We start from the raw sequence: 27,399 nt of genomic DNA, 5'->3' as shown, positions 1-27,399 counted from the left end.
TTAAAACAGAAATGTGTTTTGTTATATTTTAATGAAGTTATATACCATTTCTGCAGCGTTTATAGACGGCCTGTACCACATCGATGAGAAGTCCATGACGGGTATCATCGTTGGCGTGTGTATCGCTCTCTCCTGTATCATCCTCTGCATCTTCATCCTCCTCACCAAGAGCAAAACACAGTGAGGCTCCAACTGTTACAAAAATAACAGAACTAGAAGATCATGTTTTTGACTTTTAGACACAATCTAAATGATTGTTTTCTCTCAGCAGGAAATCAGCTTCCTCAAAGATGATTGGACAGGTGAGAAATGATGTTGTGCGTAGTGGACCGTCATTAGCCAATCAGCAGCGGACGGAGAACGCAGAGGTTCTGCTGCCGATGATGAGGACTCACTTCATTGATGCCAAAGTAAGAGTGTGTTTATAATTATATTATTTACCAATGTGCAGTTGAAATGACTAACATAGATTAGGCTTAAATTCATTTATATATATACACACACATATATATATATATATATATATATATATATATATGTATGTATGTATGTATATATAGTTATAGATATATAGAGGTTTAAAATACATACTATTTCTTTTCAGGGAGGAACAAATTTGATGATAAACCACACCGGACCCATAATGAGTGAAGCTCAGAACAAAAGGAGAAACAAATGGAGCATTTTTAACAATAATCCAAAGTCTAATGGAAATAAAAGCAACGTGAGTAACAGATATAAATATTTTTATGACCAGAAAACCAGTCATAAGGGTCAGTTTTTTAAAACTAACATTTATACATCATCTGAAAGCCGAATAAATAAGCTTTTCATTCATATAGGGTTGGATAGGACAATATTTGGTCGAGATCTGGAATCTGAGGGTGCATCAAAATAATCAAAATATTGAGAAAATTGCCTTTAAAGTTGTCCAAATGAAGTTCTTAGCAATGCATATTACTAATCAAAAATTGAGTTTTGATATATTTACGGTAGGAAATTTCCAAAATATCTTCATGGAACATGATCTTAATATCCTAATGATTTTTGGCATAAAAGAAAAATCAATAATTTTGACCTACACAATGTATTGTTGGCTCTTGCTACAAATATACCCGTGCCACTTAAGACTGATTTTGTGGTCTATGGCCACAATTGTTTTAATTTTGTGTATCACATTTAAAATCACAGTCAAAGTTTTATGATTATTTATAGTTTCTATTAATATTTTGAATTAGCTTTTATTTTTATAATTTTTTTATAATTTCTGTTTTCATTTTAGTCTTTCTTTTATGTGCTTTTGTCATTTTTAAATATTTACTAGTAAGGTTGAATTATTTACATTTTAATATTTTATAATAAATGTATTATTATTTATTTTTAGATTTGCAGTTTTCATTTTCATTTTAGTTATAATTTTCTTGAGCATTGTAATTTCTATATAGACATTTCTACATGTCTACATAGTTTTTACTCATTTTTATTTCTGTTTTATCTTTAGTTATTTTAGTAAATCAAGATAAACTAAATAAAAAGGAGAAATGCTGTCTTGGCCTACTAGCTGAAATATTTTGTTTATTTATTTATTTTTTAAATATTTATATTTTAGATATATTGTTTAATATTTTATATATTTTTTTAAATATATATTTTTAATATTTGATTTTTTTCATTATTTTTATTTAATTTTTAAAAATATGTCTATATAGTTTTTTTTATTTGCTTTTATTTTGAGTTCTCATTTTAATTTTGGTTAAAGCCTTTTTTACATTTCATAACTTTTATTGAACTTTTTAACTTTTATTGGTTCTTGTTGACCGTGAGCTCTGTTTATGTTCAGCAGGTTGAGGATCCGGCTCGTCTTTATGAAGTAGGGAAGACGGTTCTGTGTTACGAGGACGAGCAGTCACGCGTTTGTCGTCCTCTCGGGGAGTCGGAGAGTTCACAGACCAGCGGCGGAGACTCTGGAAACTTCTCTCACGACGAGACGGAAACCGCCAGTCCCAACAGATCCTCATACAGGTCCGACGACAGCGAAACGTTACCAGACGCCGCCGCTCAAAACGGATGCGTCGTGAGCGTCTGCGCGCAAATTCCAGACGACGCGCCACCGAAATCTCCCTCCCGCCTTCAGTTCGTACCGCTTTAACTGGCCTGTCAATCATGCGAGTGGGCGTGGCCTGTGATATCCAGGGCCTCTAAATACAGTTTGCAGCTTTTCCTCAGGATCAGATCAGTGATCTGGATGTTTGTGCCAAAAATCTCAACGGTTTGAGAGTTTGAATAGCTTTATGAAGTCACAGACGCTCTGTTGGCTTTTGACAAACTTGCACAGCCCTAATAACTTTCCCTTCCCGACCCGGACCGCGTCAGAGAGATTCATGATGTCCCAAAGATGAAGGTCCTGGATCGGTTCGGACCCGTTTCAGATGAATGTGTTTCCTATCAGCGTTAATGAATGTTTTGAAGAACGCCTGATGTGCTTTACGCAAACGGACGAGTGTTTTCTGTTCGTTAAGTGACAGAGACGGAGTTTTGTTCTGCTGTCTCTCTACCTCATTTTTGATGACACTCGTCCTCAGTCTCATTTTTATTATTTTCACATGAACACTGAATGTGTTTGACGTTTATAATCCAAAGAGTCCAAATGAAAATGGGTGACACTTTGCATCAAGGTTTCATTTGGTAACTAAATTAGTTAACATGGACTAGCAATGAACAAAACTTCGACAGCATTTGTTAATCTTAATTAATGTTAATCTCAACATTTACTTTGGTTTTTTAAACTTAAAAAACTGTCTTAAAACTTAATGAACTTAAAAATTAGTTAATGAACTGTGCACTGTTACACTAGTTTTTTTTTTAAACAATTCAGAAATTGCTAGCACATTTAACAAATAATTACTGAAATAGTATTTTCTTATGCTTTCTTAATTTTAATTAATTTTTTAGCAATTGTATGTGCTTTTGTTAATTGTATTATGTATATATTTTTTAAATATTACTGTGTAGGTTTAATTTATTTTTCTTTCAGTTTTACAAACTAACAATAAATAACTGCAATGTTCGAAAAAATTCAGACAATACAGATAATTACAAAAATTATTTTTTTAAAGACTAAAAGTAAAAAGTAGAAAAACTAAAACAATATTTTCTTGTAGCTTTTTTTATTTCAGTTTTGTTGTTGTTGTTGTTTTAAATATTACTATTTATGTTTAATTTTTTATTTCTGTTTTCGTTTTAGTTCAGTTTTAGTTTTTATTCAGTAATTTTTAGCTTAAATGTATTTTCGAAAAAGCAACACAAACAATTCCTATTAAGTACAATAACAAAAATACATTTCAGAAATTGCGAGTGAATTTTAATTATAAGAAATAATTACAAATGTATAACAAATAATTACAGAAATTGGCAAGTAACACTGAGTTAAATGTGCTTTTTTTAAGTAGAAAGACTGAAATAATATTTTCTTAAAATAGTTTCTTCTCTTTTACATTAAATTTAGTTTGTATTTTGTTTTTAAAAAACATTTCAGAAATTGCTAGTGAATTTAAAAAATATATATTATAAAGAAATAACGAGTAATATTGAATTAAACATTAAATATTTAAGTAGAAAAAAATCCAATAAAAATAAAATTACAGTAATTACAATTCCGTACTCCAATAATCTTTGTTGTATTCACAACTTTGAAAAATATGTATTTTTTTTTTACAGTGTAGGTATTTTATATAAATAAATTAAAATAAATAAAAATAAAATAAATTAAACATATATATATATATATATATATATATATATATATATACAAATATGTTTAATTTATTTTATTTTAATTTATATATATATATATATATATATATATATATATATATATATATAGGTTTAATTTATTTTTCTTTAAGTTTTACAAGCAAACAATAAATTACTGCATTTCTAATAACCACAATGAAAAAGACAATTCAGAAATTGCTAGTAAATTTTACAGTTTATTACACAAATTGGCAAGTAACACATTGTAAAAGTTGAAGGACTGAAATAATATTTTCTTGTAGCTTTTTTATTTTTTTCTGTTTTAATTTAAATGTAATGTTTATTTGTTTCTGTTTTTGTCAGTTTTTTTAAGTGTATTTTTATTTCTATTTTAGTTTTAGTTCGCTTTTAGTTTTTATTAATTTTTCAGTGAGTAATTTTTATCTTAAATGTATTTTACAAAGTGACACAAATAATTCATATTAACTACAATAAAAAAATCAGAAATTAGTGAATTTTAAAAAAAATTTATATTACAATGAAATGACTAGTAACATTAAATGTGAAATGTTTAAGTAGAAAAAATCCTATAAAAATGTAAATAATAACAATTTTGCACTCCAATAATATCCAATAATTTTTTTACATTTTTTAGTTTTAATTTTAATATATATTTTCACATTTTGAAAAATATATTTTTTTACAACAAAGCATTAACAAGGATTAATAAATGTTTCAGAATATATATATTGCTTATAGTTCATGTTAGCTAATGCATTAACAAATGAGACCTTATTGTAAAGTGTTTCTTAAATGCTTTTTTCATTCTTTTCTAGTTTATTATGAGAAACTCTGACTATTTGTACAAATGTGTTTTACTGTGTAGTTTCACCTGGAAATAGTACAGAATCTGAAATCAAAAACCTTTCCGGGTGACAAAATCGTGATCTCAAACTTTTAGTCCTCACGGTATATATTTATTTTCCACTTAAAGATACAAAATAAGATGAAAGTAACCAGTGCCTCAGGTTATGAAAGCTGCTTTATAAACAGTCTGGGAGTTTAGATATGAACCTTATACCTCAGTTTAAACGTGTGCGTTTTTTAATTCACTTTTTCATTATGTTGTACTACCTCCGTGTAGCGTACGAGGATGAACGTTTTACGTTCGCCAAACGAGATCCTTTATTTTAAGGTTGTTTTTCATTGAGTTACTTGCAACGTTGCGCACGGTTTACGTTTTGATTCTTAAGTGGAGGATTCAGTTCTGATTCTTGTTTTAATTTGGTTGATCTTATGATTTAGCTCTTGCTTCTTAAAGAAACAGTTCACCCAAAAATGAACTGAAAATGCTGAAAATGTGCTCTCCCTCAGACCATCCAAGATGTAGATGTGTTTGTTTCATCGTCAGATTTGGAGAAATTCAGCATTGCGTCACTTGCTTACCAATGGATGCGAATGGGTGCCGTCAGAATGAGAGTCCAAACAGCTGATTAAAAACATCCATGTTTTCTTTTCTTGGTTATAGAATGGTAAAATAACATTCCATTTAATCATTTTGCAAACATTATTGGAATGTTACTTTTGAATGCTCTCTGAACATTCTAAAACATGTAACATTTAATTGGAATGTTACATTTGAATATTCTCTGAACATTCTAAAGCGTGTAACATTTAATTGGAATGTTACATTTGAATATTCTCTGAACATTCTAAAACATGTAACATTTAATTGGAATGTTACATTTGAATATTCTCTGAACATTCTAAAGCGTGTAACATTTAAAAACAAATCCATCATTAAGATGTTTTTAACTAAAACACAAGTGTGTAATCCAAAATAACACTTCCTCCAGGGAAAAAGTGTTCTGGTGTGAATCAGGAGAGAAATCTGCACAGATATAGAGTGGTGTGGATTACTTATGGATTATTGTGATGTTTTCATTATGACTGCACCCATTCACATCCATTGGTGAGCAAGTGACACAATGCTGTATTTCTCCAAATCTGTTCCAAAGAACCAAAAAACTCATCTATGTCTGATTTTTGTTGTTGGGTTTATACAAACTGAGGGATGATTTTTGTTTTCAGGTTTCGTTTTTGTGAAAATGTGAACAAAATAACCAAAAAAAAGCGGTGATATCGGTTCACCCAACTCTGAAAGCTTTATAAGATGTCGACGGCCTTATGATGGGAGGATCGTTTGCAATATATGAGATGTCTGATCCAAAGAGTGAAATTATACAAATGATGGTAAAATGCTGTAACCTCCAAAGATAGATGATATATATTTCTGTATATTTGAAAGTGCCGAAAGAAACGAATTTGTTCACGTTGATTGGTGTAGCCAAGCTTTTGTTCGTTCGAGTTAAAGTGCTCAGATTTTTGGGTTTTTCTTTACAACTTTTTCCATTTTAGACGGTAGTGGCGCAGGTTTGGTGACGGACGCTAGAATCCAAAGAGATGTTTGCTTCTTTCATTGGGTTGGAGACTAAAGATTTCGATGAGAATGACTGAATGTGTGATTTTGAGTGTTTGTATGAAGTGTGATCAGTATTTCATGACATGGTTTTTGGGAAAAATATAATCAGAGTTTGGAAACAACCCTTTGGATTGAAGTGACACGAAATCATCATTTCAGAAAGCAAATAAAAACCAAAGATTGATACGGTCGCCCCTGTGTAGACTTGACATTTTGTAATTCGTTTGCTTTTTGTAGAGTTGCATGTGTTTTGACTGCGGCCGCTCATCATCACGCGTCCGTAAACCTTCGGAAAACATGATAAAAGTCGTATTTTCACGTATGAACATGCCGTGCCAAACTCAACCAGCCAATGTGAGAACGTATCACTTTGAATTAGGGGTGTGAAATGCTTAATTATTATACTTTGTATTTTTCCATTAGTGTTTTTAATTATTCTTATGAACTTGTCGTGTGTACATGTTTGTTTCAGTCGTTATCCAAACACATTTCTCTGTGAATGTGCCAAAGAAACAGTGTTTTGAGTCTGAATTCAGGAACTTTCGTTTCTGCCTGATTTGCCGGTTGATTTATTATCATTTGTATTATTATTTAAGCCCCTCATGTTGAGCATGTTGTACCAGTTTAATTCCATTATGTGCCAAAAAGTGGTCAGAACAATGCACAATATAATAAATATTTCTCAAAAATATGTTTTTTGGCTCTTGAATTTCCGTCACAGATAGGAATCATTTCCTATTTTAATGATACGCTAAAATTGTTTTTGTAAATTAATAATTTAGTAACTAAATACATTTGTTAATTATTTAAAATGTATAATTGATTAAAAAAATGAATTTCTAGAAATGAATAAAAACTACAATATTTTTTATTAATTCAATAACTACGTTATTACTAAAATTTATATATTACAAAATTTAATTGATTATTATTTCAATATATTTCATAATTTAAATAACTAAAAATGTGTTATTTAATTTACAAATGTATTATTTAAGTATTCTACAAATGTATGTAATAACTAAATTGTTTATTATTTATATGAATAACAAAAATATGAACGTATATTTTTAATTTGCAAATACATTATTTTATATTAAAAAGGTATTTATTCAATAACTAAATTATTCTTTTAATAATAAAATAATTAATTATATCAACTAAATTCTTATTTATACATTTCAAAATTATTTATTTAATAACTAAACTATTATTTTAAAAATGTAAAATATTGATTTATGAATTATTTAATTTGCAAACATTATTTGTCTTACATATTTATATTATTTATTTAATAAGTAAAATTATTTATTATTTGTCAATATCTAAAATATTAATTGTATCTTATTTAATTTACAAATTTATTATTTCATTAAATAATACAAAATGATTTACTTAATAACTAAATTGTTTATGCTTTATTTTATTAACCAATATATTAGCATATATCCTATTTAATTTACAAACTTCTTATTTATATATTACAACATATTTCTTAATTATTTTAAAAATTAAAATATTAACTTAATAAATTAAATGATTTAATTTACAAATAGTTATTTGTATATTATAAATGTATTTATGTATTTATAAATTATTCATTGTTTATTCCAATAACTAAAATACTAATATATCTTATTTAATGTGCAAATTTATTATTTATTTTAATATATTTTTATTTAATAAATAAATGTATTAATTATTTTAATTATAATTTCAAATATATTATTTATTTGTATATTACTAAAGTATTTATTCAATGACTAAATTATTACTTATTGTTTACATAACTAAAATAGTAACTCATTCAATTTACACAATTCTTATTTATGTATATATTACAAATAATTTATTTAATAACTAAACTATATCTAAATTATTTTAATAATTAAAACTGTAACTTGTGAATTATTTAAATTCCAATAAACTAAAATTTACAAATGCATTATTTAAATATTACAAACTTATTTACTTAAAAACGAAATTGTTTATTATTTAATTTAATTTACAAAAACATTATGGTATATATTATTTAATTTACAAATATATAATTTATTTACTTTTATATTACACAATAATGTATTTAATAACTAAATTATTTAGCAATCATTTATTTTTAATAACTAAAATATTTACTTATACTAATATTTACTTTCCAAATATACTATTTATTTCCAATAGTAATTCAAACACAAGAAATATAAAAAAAAAACACGGTATTTCTTTTTTTATGCAGTTTATTATGCTTTTACACAAATTCACTTGGGAATAATTCGTATAACTTGTTGAAACTGGTTACTAATATTTCTGATGAGTTTAAAGTAACGAAAAAAAAACATATTGCCATGACTTGATCGTATAGCCTATTTTTTACTTGTTAATAGGGTGGTACTGCCTCAGTGTGAATGTACGGTAATTCCCCTCCGCGCCCCGCGGTGGCGGTAAAGCGTGTGGCCTGCGCGATGACGTCATGCGGCGGAAGTGCAAACACGCGTTCTCTTTTCCGCCTGTGTTCGCAGCGCAGCGGCACATGTGCGAGTGAAATCATAATATTTGATCAAAATGCGCATCGAGAAGTGCTATTTCTGCTCGGCTCCGGTTTATCCGGGACACGGAATGATGTTTGTTCGTAACGACTGTAAGGTAAGCGCTCGATCGGCGTCACCATGACGATTATTAGCGCTTCAGTGTCGTGTTTATGTCAGAGCGACAGTTAAACCGCGGCTCTCAGCAGTGATCATCTGTGCTGTTTATCAGTAACGACTGAAACTTACCTGGTTTTGATTGAGTACAGTATTTAAGTATGTCGTGTTTACTCCGAAGACTGTATGACGATTGTACACAAGAACAGAAATAAACGTGATGCGTGTGACGTGACTTTACCATGTTAACAAGCAACATCATAGCAAAGTACATATTAAAAAATCTGGAATGATTGTGCCACATTTAAAAAAAAAACAAAAAAAAAAACACGGTAAAACCATGTTAGAGCTGTGTGTGTGTATGTGTGCGTGTGTTACTAAAGTTATTTGTGTATTTAATAACTAAACTATTTATTTATTTCCAATTGTTAAATTTATATTTGCATTTATTATATTTATTATATTTACATTTATTATATATTTAAATATTAAAATGTATATTAATTATATGTTGCAAAACATTTATTTATTTATATAAAAACTAAATTATTTATAAGGTCCAACTATATTATGAATTTATATATTACAAATATTTACATTAATTTATTTTATACACATTTATTTTGACTATATGTTGCAAAACATTTATTTATATAGAAACACATTCTTTATTAATTTATTTCCAATTATACATTTGAACTATATTATTTATTTATATGTTACAAAAATGTACAATAATTTATTTTATACGAATGTATAATAATTATATTTTGCATAAGATTTATTTATATAAAAACTAAATTATTATTAGCTCCAACTGTTATTTATACACTACAAAAGTTTACATTAGTTTGTTGTTTATTTTAAACAAATATATATTAATTTTACATTGTGTGTGTGTGTGTATATATATATATATATATATATATATAATTGCAAAACATTTATTTATATAAAAACTAAATGATTTATTAATGATTTATTTCCAATTGTAGGTTACAACTATATTATTTATATATTAAAAAATGTACAATAATTATTTATTGTAAGTTCCAACTTAATTTTTTTATTTATATATTACAAGCATTTACATTTATTTTATACGTTTTTTTATATATATGTTGCAAAACATTTATTTATATAGAACCTAAATTATTTATTAATTTATAAATACGTTTATTATATATACGTTTAATATATAATTATATGTTTAAACTATATTATTTATTTATATATAAAAGCTAAATTATTTCCAATTGTAAGTTCTTCTATAACTATATTATTTATATATTACCAAAATGTACAAATATATATTAATTTTATATTAATTAATTAGATATTATATTAACTAATTGTATATAATTGCAAAACATTTATTTAGATAAATAAAATTTAATAAAGGTTTTTAAGTTCTAAGTATATTATTTATATATTACAAAAATGTACAATGAATTATTTTGTACAAATTTATCTCAATTATATGTTGCAAAATTAAATTAAATGTATATGTGTGTGTGTGTGTACATATATATATATATATATATATATATATATATATATATATATATATATATATATATATAAAACAAAAAATGCATTAATTTTTTTTACAAAATTATATTATATGTTTATAAATGTATTATTTATTTCCAGTGATAAGTTCTTAATTTGTTTTATACAGAGAGTTAAAAATTAAAATAATAACTTGTATATTAGCCAATTTAACTTACAAATATGTGTATATATAACAATGTATTTAATAAATAATTTATTTCAATAACTACAAAAAGTTAGAGGTAAAATATACATACACTGCCATTCAAAAGTTTGGGATTAGTAAGATTTTTAATGTTTAAATAGTTTTAGAGAAGTCTCTTTTGCTCATCAAGGCTGTATTTATTTGATCAAAAATGCAGATAAAAACAGTAATATTGTGAAATATTATTGCAATTTAAAATATACTGATTTTCTATTTTAATGTACTTTAATATATAATTTATTATCAGTTTTAGTTGATTTTACTAATAACTTAGTATTACTTAAGTAAAGCTAAATGAAAATGAGAAACATTGTTTTGGCAACTAGCTAAAATAATTTTTTGTATTTTATTTTTTTAGAATTTTTTTCATATTTTCTGTATAATTTTTTTTTGGTATTTTGTATATTTTTGTATATTTGATTATTTCATTAAAGTTGTTTTTTTGTTTTCACGTAAAAAAATAATGATAAATATATTTATTAATATTTTTTATTATTTTTTTAATATTTTCTGTTACTTGTTTTAGTAATTTTTTTGTGCGTTATTGTAATTTATTTGTTTTTTTGTTTTGTTTTTTTAAATGTCTATATAATTTTTATTTCAGTTTTAGCTTATTTTACTACATTAAGTAAAATTAAATTAAAATGAGATGGCATGGCAATTAGCTAAAATATTTTTTTTTTTTTCTTGATGAATAAAAAGTAAAAAAAAAAAAAACCAGCATTTATTCAAAATAGAAATCTTTTCTAACAATGTTACACAAGTATTTACTATCACTTTGTATCAATTTAACACATCCTTGCTGAATAAAAGTATTTTATTAAAATATAATCCTATAACTTCTTAACCCCGAAGTTTTGAACAGTAGTGTATATTGTAAGAAAATATTTAGATTTTGTTCTTTTTAACTTTTTATTCATCAGAGAATCCTGAAAAATAAAATATATCACCATTTCCAAAAAAAAAAGTGTCACAACTGTTTTCAATATTGATGATAAATCAGCATATTAGAATGATTTCTGAATGATCATGTGACATTTAAGACTGGAGTAATGATGATAAAAAAAAATCCAGCTTTGATCACAGGAATAAATTACATTTTACAATATATTCACATAGAAAACAGCTAGTTTAAATTCTAATAATATTTAGTATTACCATGGTAAAAAATTAAATGTTAACAATATGGTACTTTTGTCATATGCTCAGTTTGTATTTGAGTGTGAATCCTGACAGGTTTTTGTTTGTAGGTTTTCAGGTTCTGCCGGTCCAAATGCCACAAAAACTTCAAGAAGAAGCGAAACCCAAGAAAGACCAGATGGACCAAAGCGTTCAGGAAGTCGGCGGGCAAAGAGCTGACGGTGGTGAGAGACCCGAGAGAACGCTTCATTGGTTTAGTTCACTCGTTCAGCTGTTTGTTCATGAAATAAAATACTGATTGTGTTTGTCAGGATAACTCACTGGAGTTTGAGAAGCGCAGAAATATTCCTGTCAAATACAACAGAGAGCTCTGGAGCAAGACCGGTGAGTCTGACCGACCGATCGACCCACAGCATTCGTTCATTATTGAGCCATTCATTCATTAAAAGTGACTGATGTGTTTGTGTTGAACAGTGGAGGCCATGAAGAAGGTTGAAGCCATCAAAAACAAACGGCAGGCGCGCTTCATCATCAACAGGTGAGTGGCACAACGTTCAGCAGCTGCTCCTTGTGCTTTGTTTTAGTCATTCTTCTGCAATTTAAGAATAATATTAGGTATTGTAGTTTCTCCTCATTACCTCCCCGTGACTGAACGCCTCAGAGTTTCACCAGCTGATTCATACATGCGGCCAGTGCATCATTCACATACTATTACAGTCTTCAGTAATATTATTATTTGTATTAGTTTTTATTTTTAAAAGTTTTTTATTTTTTCCTTTTTAAAGGTTTAGTTCTTTTTGTGTGTTTATTTTATATATATATATATATTATTATTATTATTATTATTATTATTATTATTTATTTTTTAATGTATCCATTATTATTATTTTTAGTAGTTTTTTTTGTCACTTATTAGTTTTTTTTAATATAATATATTTTTTTATTTTAGTGTTTGCATGTTTTAGTGCATTAAATGATATGAAATATTTCCTTAGTAACTAGTTAAAGTAAAATAAGTATTTTAGAATATTTTATTACAAATTTAATTTCAAGGTTTTTTTTTTTTTTTAAAGTAACAAAAATGTTTGTACTCTAAATATATTGTTGTTTTTTTTAATGATTTAGTTTGAATTAATGTTTTTTTTTCATTGTAACTTATGTTGTAGTATTTATTTGTCTTTTGTAATTCATTAGTCTTCATATATTTTTAATTAGTATAAATTATACATTTTTTTTTAACTTTATTTTTTAAATTATATTTTTGAATGTATTTTGTAGTGCGTTTTTTTTTTTGTAGATTTTATTTCGTTTCATTAAAGTGTTTAATCCATTTAACCTTTTTAATGATAAATATGTATTTATTAATATTTGAACTTTATTAATGTTTTTTATATTTTCTGTTTTCATCAACACTTAGTTAAGGTTTTAGAATTTTTTTGTGCGTTTTTATTATTTATTAGTTTTTGATTTATTTTTTATGTCTGTGTAGTTCTTATAAATCATTATTTCAGTTTGTTTATTTTACTAATAACTTTTTTTTTTTTTTTTTTTAGTTTTTTTTTTTTTTTTTTTTATGATGAATATGTTTATTCATATTTTCTGTATTCATTAATACTTAAAAGTTTTAGTATTTCTTTGTGCATTTTTGTCATTTTTTTGTTTTTTGTCTATATAATTTTTATTTCAGGTTTAGCTCATTTTACTAGTAAAACTAAATGAAAATGAGAAATGTTGGCATGGCAATTAGCTAAAATATTTTTTTGTGTTTTTCGTGTGTGTGTGTATATATATTAAAAAATATAAATATATATCAAATGTATATATGTATATGTATGTATGTATAGTTTTATTTTTTATTTCTTTTTGTATAAATTTTTTATTTCAGTTTTAGTTTATTTTACTACATCATGTAAATGGAAAAATGAGGAACGTTGGAAACTACCTAAAATTAGGTCATTTTTTGTATTTTAGTTCTTAGAATTTTTTTCATATTTCCTGTATTTTTTTGATGTGCGTGTTCTGTGTACAATTTGATTTATTTTTATTTTACATGAATGTTTTCATGTTTCCTCAGGTTGAAGAAGGGCAAAGAGCTGGAGAAGGCAGCAGACATCAGTGAAGTCAAGAAGAACATTCACCTCATCAGAGCTCCACACGCAGGTAAAGCACACTGTTCCGCCATTACATAACACCGCCCAAACCTCTCCCAGAATTCCCTGTTCTCATTGCTCTTGTCTCTCTCCAGGTCAAGCTAAACAGCTGGAAGACAAGATGGTCCAAAAATTGGCAGAAGATGTGGAAATGGATGAGTGAAGCAAAGAAAACGCTTTACATTTGGACTTTCAGAATGTTTCTGCTTTGAATTGTTGAGAATTGCAAATGTCGTCACTCCTGATCTGCGACAGGATGGAGTCAGCAGGATCTGCAGGTTTCTCCTGAATAATTCCACTTCAACGTTTCCTTCCTGTTGGTCTAGTGGCTGAATATTATTTTGGACATTGTGTTAGCTGTCCATCCACCTCATTATATAAATGAACTTTGTGCAAAATATGATTTCAGTTAAATGCATTTTGAAAATGTAAAATTACATTTTCATGTTTCTAAAAGCTTTGTTGCCACCAATAAGCTGTGAAATGTGAGAAATATCCATTATTTTGTCAAAAGTTAATTAGGCCTAAAACATTAAATATCAAGTAAACACATTTACCCAAAAAAATGTAAATCTAGTGTTTTGTCATATTTTATTGTGGAATTACATGCATTGGGTTTTTAAACGTAGTCGATTAGAATTTTTTTTTTTCATATATACATTACGTTTGACAGTGTACTTAACTGGGGAATTATGTGCATTGTTTTTAAATATAGTTTCACATATATTCACGTTAAGACAAGTATAGGTATTCTTTTTGGTTTTAGGACAAATTAAAGGTTTTCATCCACTTCAAATGTTCACTATATACGTAACTGCATAGACATACACACAGACATAGAAAAATACATGCACATACAAAAATACATGCATACACAAATACATACACAAAAACACAAAAATATCAATACATGGCTATATACATAGACGCATGCATGCATACATACACAAATACATACACATACCAAAATGCACACATGAACACAAAAATACATACATAAATACATACATACAAAACTATATCAATACATAAATATGTAGATATATATAAACAGAAACATAGACGCATACATACATTTGACATTATACATTGATATATTTGTGTATTTATGTATGTATGCGTCTATGTTTCTGTTTATATATCTACATATTTATGTATTGATATAGTTTTGTATGTATGTATTTATGTATGTATTTTTGGGTTCATGTGTGCATTTTGGTGTGTGTATGTATTTGTGTATAATACACAAATATATCAATACATAAATCTATAGATATATACATGCATATATACATAAATACATATAGATACATACACAAATACATACAAAAATATCAATACATCAAAAATACACATACACACAAACTACATACACATAATAAAATATATCAATACATAGATATATACATAGATGCTTGCATACATACAAAATACATAGATATGTACACACATAGATACACAAATGCATACATACACATACACAAATACATACATCTACAAAAATACATAAATACAAAAATATATCAATACATATATACATGAATACATACATATATCAACACAAATACATACATACAAATGTATATCAATAAACAAATACATACATACACACACAACACACATACACAAATACATACATACAAAAATATATCAACACACAAATACATACATACAAATGTATATCAATACACAAATACATACATACATACACACATACACAACACGTACACAAATACATACATTTATACATAAATACATACAAAAATATATCAACACAAATACATACAAATGTATATCAATACAAAAATACATACATACACAAATACATACATACATACATAAATACATACAAAATTATATCAACACACAAATACATACATACATACATACACACACACATGCATATATACATAAATACATACAGATACATACATACAAAATACATACAAACATACACATACAAAAATACATACATACATATGTACATAAATACATGCAGATACATATATACAAACATACACAAATACATACACAAAAAAAATATATCAACACATCAATACATATATACATAGATGCATACATACACATACAAACAAAAATACACACATGCATATATACATAAATACATACAAAAAATATCAATGCATAAATACATAGATGCATACATACATACAAAAATACATATATACACACATACACAAATACATACATACATGCATACATACACATACAAAAATACATACATACATTTATACATAAGTACATACAAAAATATATCAATACATAAATACATAGATACAAAATACATAGACACAAAATACAAAAATACATACATACATACAAAAATACATACACACATACGCAAATACATACATACAAAAATATAACAACACATAAATACATAGATGCATACATACATACAAAAATACATACATACACATATACATACATACATAAATACACATACAAAAATACATATACATAAATACAAAAATATATCAGTACATAAATACATAGATATATACATAGATACAAAATACATAGATATGTACATACATAGATACATAAATGCATACATACAAAGATATATACATACAAAAATACATACATACAAAAATATACATACATAATTACATAGATACATACATAGATACATAAATACATACATACAAAAATATATAAAAAATACATGCATACAAAAATACATACATATATACATAAATACATACAAAGATACATAAATACATACAAAAATATATCAATGCATAAATACATAGATGCATACATACATAAATACACAACACACGTACACAAATACATACATTTATACATACATACATACAAAAATATATCAACACACAAATACATACAAATGTATATCAATACACAAATACATACATACATACACATACACAAATACACAAATACATACATTTATACATAAATGCATACATACATACAAAAATACATATATACATAAATACATACAAAATACATACACATACACAAATGCATATATACATAAATACATACAGATACATACATACAAACATACACAAATACATACATATATACATAAATACATACAAAATATATCAATGCATAAATACATACAAAGATACATACAAAGATACATACAAAAATACATAGATATATATGTAAATACATACATGGATACATGCATGCAAAAATATATACATACATTGAGATATACATACATAATACATACAGTTATATACATAAATACATATATACATAGATATATACATACAAATATACATAAATACATGCAAAAATATATACTTAATACATAAAAATATACACAGTTATATACATAAATACATACATAGATATATACATACATAATATACATACAAAGATATATACATACATAAATACATACATGCATACAAACATACATACACATACAAAAATACACACATACATATATACATAAATACATACAGATACATACATACAAACATACACACACATACACAAATACATACATATATACATAAGTACATACATACAAAAATATATCAATACATAAATACATAGATATATACATAGACGCATACATACATACAAAAATACATACACACATACACAAATACATACAGGTACATACATACAAACATACACAAATACATACATACATATATAAAAAAATAAATCAACACAAATACATAGATACATAGATGCATACATACATACAAAAATACACACATGCATATATACATAAATACATACAGATAAATACATACAAACATACACAAATACATACATATATACATAAATACATACATAAAAAAATATATCAATGCATAAATACATAGATGCATACATACATACATACAAAAATACATATATACACACATACACAAATACATACATACATGCATACATACACATACAAAAATACATACATTTATACATAAGTACATACAAAAATATATCAATACATAAATACATAGATATATACATAGATTCATACATACATACAAAAATACATACACACATACGCAAATACATACAAAAATATAACAACACATAAATACATAAATACATAGATGCATACATACATACACATATACATACATACATACATAAATACACTTACAAAAATATATATACATAAATACAAAAATATATCAGTACATAAATACATAGATACAAAATACATAGATATGTACATACATACATAGATACATAAATGCATACATACAAAGATATATACATACAAAAATACATACATACAAAGATATACATACATAATTACATAGATACATACATAGATACATAAATACATACATACAAAAATATATAAAAAATACATGCATACAAAAATACATACATATATACATAAATACATACAAAGATACATACATAAATACATATAAAAATATGTACGTACATACAAAGATATATACATACAAAAATATATACATACATAGATGCATACATATATAGCTATATACATACATAAATTCATACACACATACATACAAAAATACATAGATACATACATAAATACATACATAGATACATACATATACAAAAATATATACATACATAGATATATACATACATAATACATAAAAATATATGGTTATATACATAAATACATACATGTATACATAAAGATATATACATGCATAATATACATAAATACATACAAAGATATATACATACAAAAATACATATATACAAAAATACATACATACATACAAACACATACACAAATACATACATACATACACATACAAAAATACATACATACATACATAAACACATACGTACAAAAATATATCAATACATAAATACATACATACAGAGATACACACATACATACATACATATACATACATAAATATATACATACATACATAATACCTACAAAAACATCTACATGCATAAATACATACATACAGAGATCTTTACATAAATACATACAGAGATACATACATATATAGATTCATACATGCAAATATATACATATATACTATACATAAAAACATACATAGATATATACATACATAAATACATACATGCAAAGATATATCCATACATAAATACAAAAATATATACATACATAAATACATACATACATACATAAATACATAAATGAGTGAAGGGGATTCCTTTGATGATGTCGTTGCAGAAAAGGGCTCCCCAAGGTTGCTGATTGGCTGGAAGTTCGTGGACGTTCGACGTGATGACTTAGGCGTTGGCTAGAGGATGGAGTCGTGTACGCTGGTTGAAGTTTTGAGGCGGGCATGAAGTCTGAGACACAGATACATTTTACAAAGATTGATTGATGGAAATGTTCAAAGCATGAATTTTCAAACTCACACATACCAAACACAAATATAAACCTAAAAACTATTCAATAGTTATTAAAATACAATGCAATGCAATTAGTACTTAGGACATGATAGTCAAATGTGTGGGTTACATAATACAGAAATATGCATAGAAATGATTAGCTTCTCATAAGTCCTTTTAGCATAATTTAGGTGCATATATATGTAAAAGAGTCTGTGGCATTTCTCTGAACGTTTACAGTGAGGCTTAGGTGATCCACAGGTATGCAATATTTACAAAGTACAAAAAAAGACTATACAAAAGAAAAATAAACAAAAAACTGCCACCTGCAAAACTGTCCCAAAATATACAATATATACAGGTATCCACAACAATACATGCAACTGATAAGGGGTTTTGACTCGTTCACAGCACTACTACTGCACGCTCACTTGTCCGGCCTACTGAGAGACCCTTGCATTGTGATCCTTCATGGTGTTAATCCATCTTAGGGCCCGATGGTCGGTCTCCAAGTCAAACTCTCTTCTGAGCAGATAGTACCGGAGACTCTCTAGGGCCCACTTGATGGCCAGGCACTCTTTTTCGATAGTCAAATACCTCTGTTCCCTGGGCAACAACTTTCGGATCGAAAAGACCACTGGCCTTTCCTCCCCAGACGACCACTGGGCTAGGACAGCTCTGAGACCTATAGCCAAAACATCTTTCTGGACCAAGAACTGCTGGGAGAAATCCTGACTCCGGAGGATGGAGCGGATACACAGTCGACTCTTGAGGTTCTGGAATGCTGCGTCACATTCATCTGTCTATGGCAAAGGAGTCTTTACAGCCTTCGTCAGTAGTTCAGTCAAGGGCGTCGCCAGCGTTGCAAAGTCTGGTATGAACCTCCTATAGACCCAGGAATGACCTCACCTCTTAGTGGTGGGTCTTGGACTGCGCTGGATCGCCTCCACCTTACTGACTTGTGGCTTGATTTGTCCATTGCCCAGAATGCATCTGAGGTATGATGTCTCTTTCTGTGCCCATCGACACTTCCTCATGTTAAAGGTTAATCCAGCCCTTTGTATCCTTCCCAGTGTTTCTTCCAGGTGTCGTAGGTGGTCCTTATAGGTGTCACTGTAGATGATTACATCATCTAGGTAAGCAGCAGCCCACTTCTCACAGCCCTGCAGGACTCTGTCTATCAGGCGCTGGAACGTAGCAGATGCCCCATGTAGGCCAAAAGGAAGAACAGTGAAATGGAATAACCCAGAGGGTGAACGGAAGGCAGTATAGAGCCGTGAGGCAGCAACAAACTATTGTCAAAGTTTGGCAAAGGCTGCAACCCAGCTCTATCTTTGGCCCGGGTATCCACAGAGCATGATAACAAAGGGTCTGGTTCAGAGTCTTTGACAGAGGAGTTTATAGGATTTTGTATCAGTTCATTCAGAATAATGAAGTCATTTACTAGAATCATGTGGGCAGGCAAGTCAGCAACAATGGCAACAGCAAGTATCTCCATCCATGAATGTCCACAGTAACATCGGTACTTGGGTAGCTCTTAACATCACCACGTACACATTTAACATTGATTGTGTCATCAGAACAGACATTTGCAACAGGTGTGCTTTGATCAGCAAAATTGCACTACCAATGTCCAGCATAGCATGTAAACTGCGACCATTAACCAACACAGTCAGTCTCCGAGAGGAGTCATTTGGTTCATTCACATCATCATTTTCCTCTCGCGGTACATAACAATCATAGTCCATGCACTGTCTCTGGATGTCGGCTAATTTTCCACATTATCTAGTCTGTGTGTGTTACACATTACAGTACCTTTGAATGGTTGAGAGCGGTGACTGCTGACCCGATGAGTGTGCATGTACTGTTGTGCCAATTTCGCAGCTGCTAGTCCACTCATTGGTTCGTGCTCCTTCATCCACGTCCATGTTTCACACGGCAGCACCTGCAACAACTGCTTCAGCATGATTATCTCCCCAATCTCTCTTTTCATTGACTGCTCCAGTCTCGCCCAGCGATGATACTGGGTTTTGAGGTGATGATAAGTCTCAATTGGTGACTCACCAGCCGGCGTTGTTGTCGCACGGAACCACTGCCGATATGTCTCTAGAGAAATGTAGAAGCTCTGTGTAGTCCTCAGCCTCCTCCTCATCCATCGCCAGATTAGCCTACAGCACTTGGCCAGTTAGCAACAGCAGTGTATATATATACATACATACAATTATGGGTATCTCTTGTTCTTTGGAACCACAATAATAGGGAAGACTGTTCACTTGGCAATGGTCCAGATGACAATCATTGACACCCTCTACAAAAAGGGGAAGCCACAAAAGGTCATTACTGAAAGGAGTGGCTGTTTACAGAGTGCTGTATCAAAGCATATTAAATGCAAAGTTGACTGGAAGGAAGAAATTGGGTAGGGAAAGGTGCTCAAGCAACAGGAATGACCACAAGCTTGAGAATACTGTCAAGTAAAGCCAATTCAAACACTTGGGAGAGTTTCACAAGGAGTCAGTGCATCAAGAGTCACCACGCTCAGACATCTTCAGGGAAAAGGCTACCAAGCCACTTCTAAAACAGAAACAATGTCAGAAGCATCTTACCTGGGCTAAGGAGAAAAAGAATGGGACTGATGCTCAGTGGTCCAAAGTCCTCTTTTCAGATAAAAGAAATTTTTGCATTTCATGTTGAAATCATGAACCCAGAGTCTGGAGGAAGACTGGAGAGGCACAGAATTCAAGCTGCTTCAAGTCCAGTGTGAAGTTTCTTAAGTCAGTGATGATTTGAGGCGCTGTGACGTCTGCTGGTGTTGGTCCATTATGTTTTATCAAGTGCAAAATCAATGCAGTCGTCTACCAGGAGATTTTGAAGCACTTTATGCTTCCATTTGCTGACAAGCTTTATGGAGATGCTGATTTTCTTTTCCAGCACGACTTTCAAGCCGTTTGCTGACCATGATATTACTGTATATATATATATATATATATATATACACACACACACATACGTACATACATAAAGACAGACAGATAGATACATAACTTGTATAACAGTGTAACAGTAATACAGTTCAAAATAAAGCCAAACAAAAATACAACTGTCACTACATAACTAAAATACAAATAAGACAACACTCATGTGTTATAAAATGGTTCATATTTAATGGTTCCAGTTAATGAATTAACAATGTCAATATGTAACAATGTACAATTGAAATTACATGAAATTGTGAGTTAAATATATTCATTCTGAAATAAGGAAGCAAAACTGAATCTGTAAACCAAAACCTGATTTTAGACTAAAACAGAAATTAAAACAACACATATGACATTAAAAAGAGGCAACTTTTTAAAAATACTGTGCCATAATTTACAGTAGGCTTTGACAATGAATGCAGAAAATAATGTAAATATTACTCTACAAAACACATATTGCACAGTAACATATTCAATACTTGAGATCTTCAAAAAAAAAAAAAAAAAAAAAAGAGAGATGAAATTGATATGAACCGTTTTGGATGGCTGCATTATTCCAGAGTTGCATCAGCCAAAAAACTAAATGTTTTTACTGCATCTGCTAAGGCACTATAAAACATTTTATATATATATATAAAACCCAAAAACTGAATCTTTCAGTCCAGTGCAACTTAATTCCTTTAAAAACACACATGCAATATTTTCTTTTCCCCTGAGCTGCAGCTACAATGTCATGAGACTGTCCATCACAAGATGACTTTGTGTTTCTTGACGAGCTCCTCAGAGGGTTTCCAGACTCTGTAGAGGTCCTGCAGGGTCCGGACGTCCTCAGTGGCATCGTGAGCACCGTACGACTCCTGCAGGAAGTGCTGGACGAGGAACGGCTGCGAGTATTTGGGCAGCCGGAACATTTCCCTGCTCAGTCCCAGCGTGTCCACGCATCCCGACACGGCGCCCTCAAACTCCTCCAGCAGGTCAAACTGCTCCAGGACACGGGTCAGGATGGGCCAGTCAAAGCGCTTGCTGTTGTGTCCCACTAGAAAGGGCCTGTTGAAGGTCTTGAGGAAGAGGATGAAGTCACTTAGAGCCCGTGCGTGAGGGACGGTCTGCACGCGACGCCGCTTGAAGAGCAGATCGGGGCCGTCTACAGTCAGACCCGTGACTCGGGACGCGCCGTCTGTCATGGTGCAGCGCGGCAGGAGGTATGCGTTAAACGTACGGTCCCCGCTGACGGCCGACAGCTGGACGATATCACATGCAGACGTGTCTAAGAAAAGAGAACAAGAAGATATGTACTGTAGAAGAAAGAGTGTTTCTAAAGTTTTTTAAATGTGTGGTTTTTTTCTTGTAAATATTTTACTGTAGAATTATGTGCATCTTGTTTAAAAGGAAAAAAATATTTGTACTTATAGTATCCAAGTAATTTTTTTGTGTTAAAAAATTAACAGTATTTTGCATATTAAAAAAAACTAAATTTTTGGGTAAAATTACATTGTAAATATATTTTTCACCTATAAATGGTTAACTATATAAGTGAAAAATTGTCTTTAACAACAATGTAATTTTACACTAAAATATTGTTTTATGCAGTATGCAAAGTACTGTACATTTTTATCATTTAAAAAATTATTGGATACTATAATTTTTTTTTAAATAACACACAATTATATATATATATATATATATATATATATATATATATATATATATATACACACACACACACACATAATGTAGCATTCTGGTGAATGTATATTTTATACTTAAATGTACAGTATTACTGTTAAATTATATTAATTGTGTTTTTAAATATAATATTTATGGTAACCTATTACATTTTTTTATTGTATTTTGTTGACCATTTCTTTTTAATACTTACTGGGGGAACAAAAAAAATTCACTAAATTTTAAATGTAGAATTACATGCATTGTGTGTTTTAATAAATAAATAAATAAATAAATAAATAAATGTACAGATAAAATGTAGCATTTTGGTGAATACAAATTTTGCGCTTAAAGTGCAATATTACAGTATTATAAAATTACATCCATTGTGTTTTTAAATTTTTTTTTTCAGTATTTTAGTGTAGAATTGCATTGTTTTTTTTTAGTAATATATTTCACCAATAGTTTTTTTAATGTAGCATTTTGATGACAAATTTTTATACTTACTAAATATATATATATATATATATATATATATATATATATATATATATATATATATATATATTAACTGTTTAAATATTTAACTGTAGAATAACATGAACTGTATTTTTAAAAATAATGTTTTTCACTTATTCACAGAATTACTTGCATTGTGTCAACAAAATGTTACATAAACTATCATCTGTATAATCATTTTAGTGTAAAATTACATCCCTTGTGCTTTTTAAAGATATTTTTCACATACATTTGTAGTATTTTGCTGACTACATTTTTCATATTTTTACATATTTTACTGTAGAATTACGTGTTTTTTTTAAATGTAGCATTTCGGTGACTATATTTTTTATACTTAACCTTTTTAACAATATTTTAATGTACAATAAAACGTTTTAAATGTAATATCACATTATAATATATAATCTATCACTTCATAATAATTCATTAAAATATCAATTTATAAAATATGAATTAATAATACAATTACAAAGCAGTTAATATTTGTTTACAACAGATTTATTACGGTCATATGACATATATACATCTGTCTGCATATCTACAGTTTGTTATATTCTTTATATAAAGCATTATTTATATAAAGCAAGAGATCATAAGGTTATTATATTAAAGTTACTGTAAGTATAAAGTCTAGAAAATCCCACCCAAACAAACTTAAAATGCTCTCACTATTACATGACTAATTTATTAATTTTAATAATAATAATAATAATAATCATAACAATAATAATATATATATATATATATATATATATATATATATATATATTTTTTTTTTTTTTTTTTTTTTTTTTTTTTTTGTTAAACATACCCAGTCCGGTGGTCTCCAGGTCAAAGAACACGGGCGTCTCTTCATCATCGCGTATCATGGCATTACCTGTCAAAAACACAATGCAAACTCACTAAACAACACTCACCACAAGTTTGCACTACAACAACACGCTCATTACCACACTATCTTGTGTTGATACCACGGTAACAGGCAAATTGACAGATTTGAATGTGTTACGCTGTGAGAAGTCAGCTCTGCTATACGGAAGTTGTGATTTTGACTCACTGACCCGCACTCAACTACAGCTAGCACGGTCAATTTCTGCAAGCGGTGAAACAACACAAACAACAGCCTTTTTAAGCGCTCGACATAAACAGAGCTTTTGTTTTGCAGTGTTTGGAACGGATATAAAGAGCAAACGAACTCACCGCTCACGAGCCAGCGGAACAGCCACGGGAAGACGCTTATCAAATACATGATGAGATCAATCAGAGAGCGTTTCAAATGATTTCCAGCTGATCTTTCGCCCTGAACGTCTTTCATGTCGGCGTGTGTCGGATCGCTTTCGCTTCTCCTCCGCGCTCGCGCTGGCTTTTATTCTGAACGACGATGATGATGAACCGATGACGCCCTCGTGAGGACCAACACATTTACGGTCAGCAAATACCAAAACAGTCACCATGGCAACAAAACTTTGGCACGATTAGGTTACCTCAGGTGTTTCTTAACCCGCAATAAAGCATTTATGACGCGGTAGAGATACATAAACATAAAACGTGACGTTTTAGTAAGGGAATGAAACTTTGCTAAGGCTTTAAGACCTTCAAAATACATCTAATCTATTTTTCTGATTTGTTCACAGTTATGTTTTAGAAAATATAAGATATATCAACAGTTTTTGGTGTGGTTCAAGTGTAATTTAAAAGAAGTTCCGGATTTCTTTTAATTAAAAAGAAGTAAATGCAGTAATAATATTCAACTAGATGAGTAAAGTTTGAGAACAAACTTTAAGTTGGCTTGAGAAAGTCTAGCCTGAAAGTTTGAAGCAGTTGTAAAACTACAGAAGCAGCTAGCATGATTTAACACATTGCTTACATGATTTAATATGTTGTTAACATTTTTTAGCATGATTACTTTATTGCTTGTATTTTTATAGGCTGATTATAATGTTGTTAGCATGATTAGCATGCTGTTATCATAATTTTCAAGTTACTAGAATGTTGTCAGCATGATTAGCAAGGTATTAACATGTTTCTAGCCTGATTAACATGTTGATAGCATGTTTTGCACATGATTAGCATGTTTTACTAACATGTTTCTAACATGGCTAACATGTTACTAGCTTGTTGTTCACATGTTTCTAACATGATTAACATATTACTAGCATGTTGCTAGCATTCTTCTATCATGATTAACATGTTGATAACATGATTAGCAAGTTACTAGCATGTTGTTAGCACGATTAGCATGTTGCTAGTATGTTTTTTAACATGATTAGCATGTTACTAGCATGTTGCTACCATGATTAGCAAGTTACTAGTATGTTGCTAGCATGATTGCCAAGGTAATAGCATGTTGTTAGCATGATTAGCATGTTACTAGCATGTTGCTAGCATGATTACCAAGGTAATAACATGTTGTTAGCATGATTAACATGTTACTAGCATGTTGCTAGCATTCTTCTATCATGATTAACATGTTGATAACATGATTAGCAAGTTACTAGCATGTTGTTAGCACGATTAGCATGTTGCTAGTATGTTTTTTAACATGATTAGCATGTTACTAACATGTTGCTACCATGATTAGCAAGTTACTAGTACGTTGCTAGCATGATTGCCAAGGTAATAGCATGTTGTTAGCATGATTAGCATGTTACTAGCATGTTGCTAGCATGATTACCAAGGTAATAACATGTTGTTAGCATGATTAACATGTTACTAGCATGTTGCTACCATGTTTTTATCATGATTAGCAAGTTATTAGCATGATGTTAGCATGTTTAGCATGTTGCTAGCATGATTAGCATTTTACTAGCATGTTGCTAGCATGGTTAGCAAGTTACTAGCATGTTTCTAACATGATTAGCAAAGCTGCTAACGTTTCTAACATGATTATCAAAGTTGTTAACATGTTTTTAGAATGATTAGCATGTCGCTAGCATGTTTCTGGCATGATTAGCAAGTTATTAGCATGATGTTAACATGATTAGCA

At 28.9% G+C, this 27,399-nt stretch overlaps 3 protein-coding genes across 3 annotated transcripts in view; 2 read left to right on the top strand and 1 right to left on the bottom strand.

Moving 5' to 3' along the window:
- The window catches only part of prtgb (protogenin homolog b (Gallus gallus)), a 32,192-nt gene extending 30,043 nt beyond the window's left edge, over positions 1–2,149 (top strand). Inside the window, exons 16-19 of the mRNA XM_051099393.1 lie at positions 57–180; positions 269–410; positions 605–724; positions 1,841–2,149. Coding sequence (XP_050955350.1) covers positions 57–180; positions 269–410; positions 605–724; positions 1,841–2,149 — 695 coding nt within the window. The remainder of the gene's footprint in view (positions 1–56; positions 181–268; positions 411–604; positions 725–1,840) is intronic.
- A 6,564-nt stretch (positions 2,150–8,713) lies between these two features.
- Positions 8,714–14,498, top strand: rsl24d1 (ribosomal L24 domain containing 1). The gene is made up of 6 exons (XM_051100317.1): positions 8,714–8,878; positions 11,887–12,000; positions 12,088–12,160; positions 12,251–12,314; positions 13,851–13,936; positions 14,022–14,498. The coding sequence occupies exons 1-6, from the start codon at positions 8,798–8,800 to the stop codon at positions 14,087–14,089; spliced, it is 486 nt and encodes a 161-aa protein (XP_050956274.1). The 5' UTR covers positions 8,714–8,797; the 3' UTR covers positions 14,090–14,498.
- Positions 14,499–22,395: 7,897 nt separating this feature from the next.
- plex9.1 (PML-like exon 9.1) lies at positions 22,396–25,825 on the bottom strand. Its single transcript, XM_051099057.1, has 3 exons — positions 25,614–25,825; positions 25,225–25,290; positions 22,396–23,496 (listed from the first exon to the last, which is right to left on the bottom strand). The coding sequence occupies exons 1-3, from the start codon at positions 25,726–25,728 to the stop codon at positions 22,976–22,978; spliced, it is 702 nt and encodes a 233-aa protein (XP_050955014.1). The 5' UTR covers positions 25,729–25,825; the 3' UTR covers positions 22,396–22,975.
- Positions 25,826–27,399: the final 1,574 nt, after the last annotated feature.

The sequence above is a fragment of the Labeo rohita genome, chromosome 25 (assembly GCF_022985175.1).
Source record: "Labeo rohita strain BAU-BD-2019 chromosome 25, IGBB_LRoh.1.0, whole genome shotgun sequence".
NCBI classification, from domain to species: Eukaryota; Metazoa; Chordata; class Actinopteri; order Cypriniformes; family Cyprinidae; genus Labeo; species Labeo rohita.
This window is presented reverse-complemented; position numbering and strand designations above follow the sequence as displayed.

What these genes read in the sequence shown, in the direction of transcription:
- plex9.1 (XM_051099057.1), bottom strand. Translation starts at nt 25,728, where the DNA reads ATGAAAGACGTTCAGGGCGAAAGATCAGCTGGAAATCATTTGAAACGC. An exon ending in GTTCCGCTGGCTCGTGAGCG is followed by an intron (nt 25,291 to 25,613) that starts GTGAGTTCGTTT and finishes TGTTTTTGACAG; the next exon opens with GTAATGCCATGATACGCGAT. An exon ending in CCTGGAGACCACCGGACTGG is followed by an intron (nt 23,497 to 25,224) that starts GTATGTTTAACA and finishes CTCTTTTCTTAG; the next exon opens with ACACGTCTGCATGTGATATC.
- rsl24d1 (XM_051100317.1), top strand. Translation starts at nt 8,798, where the DNA reads ATGCGCATCGAGAAGTGCTATTTCTGCTCGGCTCCGGTTTATCCGGGA. An exon ending in CGGGCAAAGAGCTGACGGTG is followed by an intron (nt 12,001 to 12,087) that starts GTGAGAGACCCG and finishes TGTGTTTGTCAG; the next exon opens with GATAACTCACTGGAGTTTGA. An exon ending in GCGCGCTTCATCATCAACAG is followed by an intron (nt 12,315 to 13,850) that starts GTGAGTGGCACA and finishes ATGTTTCCTCAG; the next exon opens with GTTGAAGAAGGGCAAAGAGC.